We start from the raw sequence: 5,455 nt of genomic DNA on the forward strand, positions 1-5,455 counted from the left end.
CCGACAAGTGTTTTTATCATTTGACAATTTTTGGAAATAGACTCAACCACTGGGATTCGAACCCTTGCCTAGGCGGCTTACGTCTTATAACGCAAAGGCCTTACTGACCATGCTATCACGACCCTTAAAACGAAACGACTTGGTTCACGGTCCAGTCGTTCCGCCAAGGGCACTCGGACGAGCATGCTACGTAATGTATTTCATCGAATCCTTTATGCAGGTTAGTCTTCCGACAAGTGTTTTTATCATTTGACAATTTTTGGAAATAGACTCAACCACTGGGATTCGAACCCTTGCCTAGGCGGCTTACGTCTTATAACGCAAAGGCCTTACTGACCATGCTATCACGACCCTTAAAACGAAACGACTTGGTCATTACGTAGCATGCTCGTCCGAGTGCCCTTGGCGGAACGACTGGACCGTGAACCAAGTCGTTTCGTTTTAAGGGTCGTGATAGCATGGTCAGTAAGGCCTTTGCGTTATAAGACGTAAGCCGCCTAGGCAAGGGTTCGAATCCCAGTGGTTGAGTCTATTTCCAAAAATTGTCAAATGATAAAAACACTTGTCGGAAGACTAACCTGCATAAAGGATTCGATGAAATACATTACGTAGCATGCTCGTCCGAGTGCCCTTGGCGGAACGACTGGACCGTGAACCAAGTCGTTTCGTTTTAAGGGTCGTGATAGCATGGTCAGTAAGGCCTTTGCGTTATAAGACGTAAGCCGCCTAGGCAAGGGTTCGAATCCCAGTGGTTGAGTCTATTTCCAAAAATTGTCAAATGATAAAAACACTTGTCGGAAGACTAACCTGCATAAAGGATTCGATGAAATACATTACGTAGCATGCTCGTCCGAGTGCCCTTGGCGGAACGACTGGACCGTGAACCAAGTCGTTTCGTTTTAAGGGTCGTGATAGCATGGTCAGTAAGGCCTTTGCGTTATAAGACGTAAGCCGCCTAGGCAAGGGTTCGAATCCCAGTGGTTGAGTCTATTTCCAAAAATTGTCAAATGATAAAAACACTTGTCGGAAGACTAACCTGCATAAAGGATTCGATGAAATACATTACGTAGCATGCTCGTCCGAGTGCCCTTGGCGGAACGACTGGACCGTGAACCAAGTCGTTTCGTTTTAAGGGTCGTGATAGCATGGTCAGTAAGGCCTTTGCGTTATAAGACGTAAGCCGCCTAGGCAAGGGTTCGAATCCCAGTGGTTGAGTCTATTTCCAAAAATTGTCAAATGATAAAAACACTTGTCGGAAGACTAACCTGCATAAAGGATTCGATGAAATACATTACGTAGCATGCTCGTCCGAGTGCCCTTGGCGGAACGACTGGACCGTGAACCAAGTCGTTTCGTTTTAAGGGTCGTGATAGCATGGTCAGTAAGGCCTTTGCGTTATAAGACGTAAGCCGCCTAGGCAAGGGTTCGAATCCCAGTGGTTGAGTCTATTTCCAAAAATTGTCAAATGATAAAAACACTTGTCGGAAGACTAACCTGCATAAAGGATTCGATGAAATACATTACGTAGCATGCTCGTCCGAGTGCCCTTGGCGGAACGACTGGACCGTGAACCAAGTCGTTTCGTTTTAAGGGTCGTGATAGCATGGTCAGTAAGGCCTTTGCGTTATAAGACGTAAGCCGCCTAGGCAAGGGTTCGAATCCCAGTGGTTGAGTCTATTTCCAAAAATTGTCAAATGATAAAAACACTTGTCGGAAGACTAACCTGCATAAAGGATTCGATGAAATACATTACGTAGCATGCTCGTCCGAGTGCCCTTGGCGGAACGACTGGACCGTGAACCAAGTCGTTTCGTTTTAAGGGTCGTGATAGCATGGTCAGTAAGGCCTTTGCGTTATAAGACGTAAGCCGCCTAGGCAAGGGTTCGAATCCCAGTGGTTGAGTCTATTTCCAAAAATTGTCAAATGATAAAAACACTTGTCGGAAGACTAACCTGCATAAAGGATTCGATGAAATACATTACGTAGCATGCTCGTCCGAGTGCCCGTGGCGGAACGACTGGACCGTGAACCAAGTCGTTTCGTTTTAAGGGTCGTGATAGCATGGTCAGTAAGGCCTTTGCGTTATAAGACGTAAGCCGCCTAGGCAAGGGTTCGAATCCCAGTGGTTGAGTCTATTTCCAAAAATTGTCAAATGATAAAAACACTTGTCGGAAGACTAACCTGCATAAAGGATTCGATGAAATACATTACGTAGCATGCTCGTCCGAGTGCCCTTGGCGGAACGACTGGACCGTGAACCAAGTCGTTTCGTTTTAAGGGTCGTGATAGCATGGTCAGTAAGGCCTTTGCGTTATAAGACGTAAGCCGCCTAGGCAAGGGTTCGAATCCCAGTGGTTGAGTCTATTTCCACACATATATAGATGTATATATATGTATATACATATATATATATATATATGTATACATATATATAGTTATATATATATGCTAATAAGAACACGGGTACGTGTGTTCACTTATGCAAAGTAGACCATTTGGAAAAAGAAACTAACGAAGCAGAGCGCTTTCGTATATTACATCCAGTGCTTGTTGCACTGAAGATGTAATATACGAAAGCGCTCTGCTTCGTTAGTTTCTTTTTCCAAGTGGTCTACTTTGCACATATATATATATATATATATATATATATATATATATATATATATATACTGTATATACATATATATATATATTATATATATATATATATATACTGTATATATATAATATATATATATACGTATGTATATATATATATATATCCGATAATTTTTATGACAGTCACATGCAGGATTCGAACCCACTGCTTTCGTCCACCCGTAAGATCGCCTTTACAGAGCCTTTGTCATAAAAATTATCGGATTGATGTCGCTGTTACTAGCGAAATTCTCACACACACACTTACACACACACTTACACACACACACACACACACACACATATATATATATATATATATATATATATATACAAACACACACACACATATAAATGAATATATATATTCATGTAACTTCGTTTGCTCACGTGTTTATTCACATTTATTAATTTAGTCATTTATCAGTTTTCAAATTGCCTATTTATTGATTTTATATTCAGATATGTTCTCACTGTCACTCCGGTGTGTGTTTTTTCATATCTTTATATGTGTATTTATTGGCACATATTCCTTTTTCACTTTTTAACTGTCTGTTTCTGAACAGGGAACATTTGGAAGTTTAATTCCACGCGGACTTGTTTTTATATACTTATGAGGGTGTGTATGTCTTTTTCTATATATCCAATGGGAAGATGAAATGTAGATCCCACTTTCGGAGGAAAAGAATGTAGTACGAAGGTACTTATATTATGGTCACTGTGATCCTCTTCAGCGTGGATTACAGAAGAAGATCACAGACAGTGATCGTAATATATGTATTTTTGTACAACTTTCTTTTCTCAGATAGCGGGGTCTTCAGTTTATGTTTGTATCTATGTATATATATATATATATATATATATATATATATATATGTATATTTATATTTTATATATATATGTGTGTGTACATATATATATATATACATGTACATATATATATATATACATGTACATATATATATATATATGTACATATATATATATATATATATATATATATATATATATATATTTGTGTGTGTGTGTGTACATATATATATATACATGTACATATATATATATATATATATATATAAGTACATATGTATACATACATATATATATATATATATATATACATATATATATATATATATATATATATATATATATATATATATATATATATATATTCATTTTCAATTGTATGTTTCTGAACAGGGAACTTTGGGAAATTTTATTTACCCACCGAGACCTACGATTCTGCTGCCATTCGAGAGTACATCGAAGAGTTCAATAAGCGAGAGCCTTCCCGGAAAATTGAGACTATTCACTTCCTCACCAAAGACCACTTGGGAGTTGTCCATGACTACGGTGAGGTGAGTCTGTTGCCATGGTTAGCCAGGTCCTGGAACCAGAAAAAGGTCGCTTCCAGGGCCATCCTTTTTTTCTCTCTTCATCTTCCAGCGGTGGTCGCTACTATTCTAAGGGCCTCTTCCCTAGTATAAGGGAGGTAGCCACCCCCCACCCATTCCACTCCCCACCCATTCCACTCCCCACCCATTCCACTCCCCCCCATTCCGCTCTCATCCACCACCCGTTGATCGCTCCTATTCCAAAGGCCTCTTCCACCTTATAAGGGAGGTAGCCAGACAAGCCACACTCCACTCCCATCCACCACCTATTGTTCGTTTCTTATCTGAATAGAATCTTATGATAATTGGTGTAGGGACTGAAGTTTCTGGAATACAGACGGTTTGGGCGTATGCCTGCTTTCCAGTATACCCCCCCTTTTTTATGTGTTACACTATATATAAACGAAGACAATAATTTTCAATTCCCGATTGTAGATTTTGGATACGGCCTTAGCTAACCCGGCTGCAACATATGAATTTGAAATTAACCTTTCAGTTTCTTCACACAGCTTGCTTTCCAGTTTTTCATGTTAATTTTTTTTACGAAAGAAAGAATTTCCATTTCCCGACTATAGATTCTGGATACAGCTCCAGGTAACCCAGCGACGACACGTGAATTGACGTTAAATTTAACGTTGAATTAACAATGTTTCAGCTCAGGCACAGCGGGCTGTTTTACCAAGACGCAAGTGATCACCGCTTCTACCTGCTGGGCATCGGTCCGATTGGTGCCAGCCTCGACGATCCAGTTGGCCTTTACGTCAACGTAGCGCACCATCGCCGCTGGATCGAACAGGTCCTCCGTCAGTAGTAGGGAGCTCCCTCTTCTCTCTCTCTCTCTCTCTCTCTCTCTCTCTCTCTCTCTCTCTCTCTCTCTCTCTCTCTCTCTCTCTCTCTCTCTCTCTCTCTCCCTCTCTAGAAATTTACCATAGGTACGAAGACAGGTATCTTACCTTACACTCTCTAGGAAGACGAATTGTACGGGGTGATCTAAAAGAGGTATTCAAATGGGTCAAGGGCTTTAACAAAGGTGATGCAGGCAAGGTCATTATATTAAGACAGTAGGGAAGGACTCGTAGTAATGGATTTAAATTTGATAGATTTAAATCTAAGAAGGAAACGGGCAAGAACTGATTTATCCACAGAGTAGTTAACGAATGGAATAGATTCGTCAGAGAGAGAGAGAGAGAGAGAGAGAGAGAGAGAGAGAGAGAGAGAGAGAGAGAGAGAGAGAGAGAGACAGTTGAAGCCGCCTACATCAACACCTCCAAAAGGACAAACGATAGGGAAGGCTCCATGTGCTTAACGAAATTATCAAGCATTTAATTAATTGATGAAAAAGGGTAGGACAATTGCCCACACCATGACCTGACCTGACCTGACCTGCCCGGTCATCTACCTTCCGAGCTCCCCCTTCTCCC

At 40.5% G+C, this 5,455-nt stretch overlaps 1 protein-coding gene across 1 annotated transcript in view; it reads left to right on the plus strand.

Annotated features, from left to right (window-relative positions):
- LOC143024959 (uncharacterized) overlaps nt 1-4,951 on the plus strand; it is a 10,572-nt gene extending 5,621 nt beyond the window's left edge. Inside the window, exons 7-8 of the mRNA XM_076184494.1 lie at nt 3,841-3,998; nt 4,690-4,951. Of these exons, the coding sequence (XP_076040609.1) occupies nt 3,841-3,998; nt 4,690-4,845 (314 nt within the window). The 3' untranslated portion in view covers nt 4,846-4,951. The remainder of the gene's footprint in view (nt 1-3,840; nt 3,999-4,689) is intronic.
- The last annotated feature ends 504 nt before the right edge of the window (nt 4,952-5,455 follow it).

This window comes from Oratosquilla oratoria, chromosome 4, assembly GCF_046742065.1.
Source record: "Oratosquilla oratoria isolate Oo_2021 chromosome 4, ASM4674206v1, whole genome shotgun sequence".
Lineage (NCBI taxonomy): Eukaryota > Metazoa > Arthropoda > Malacostraca > Stomatopoda > Squillidae > Oratosquilla > Oratosquilla oratoria.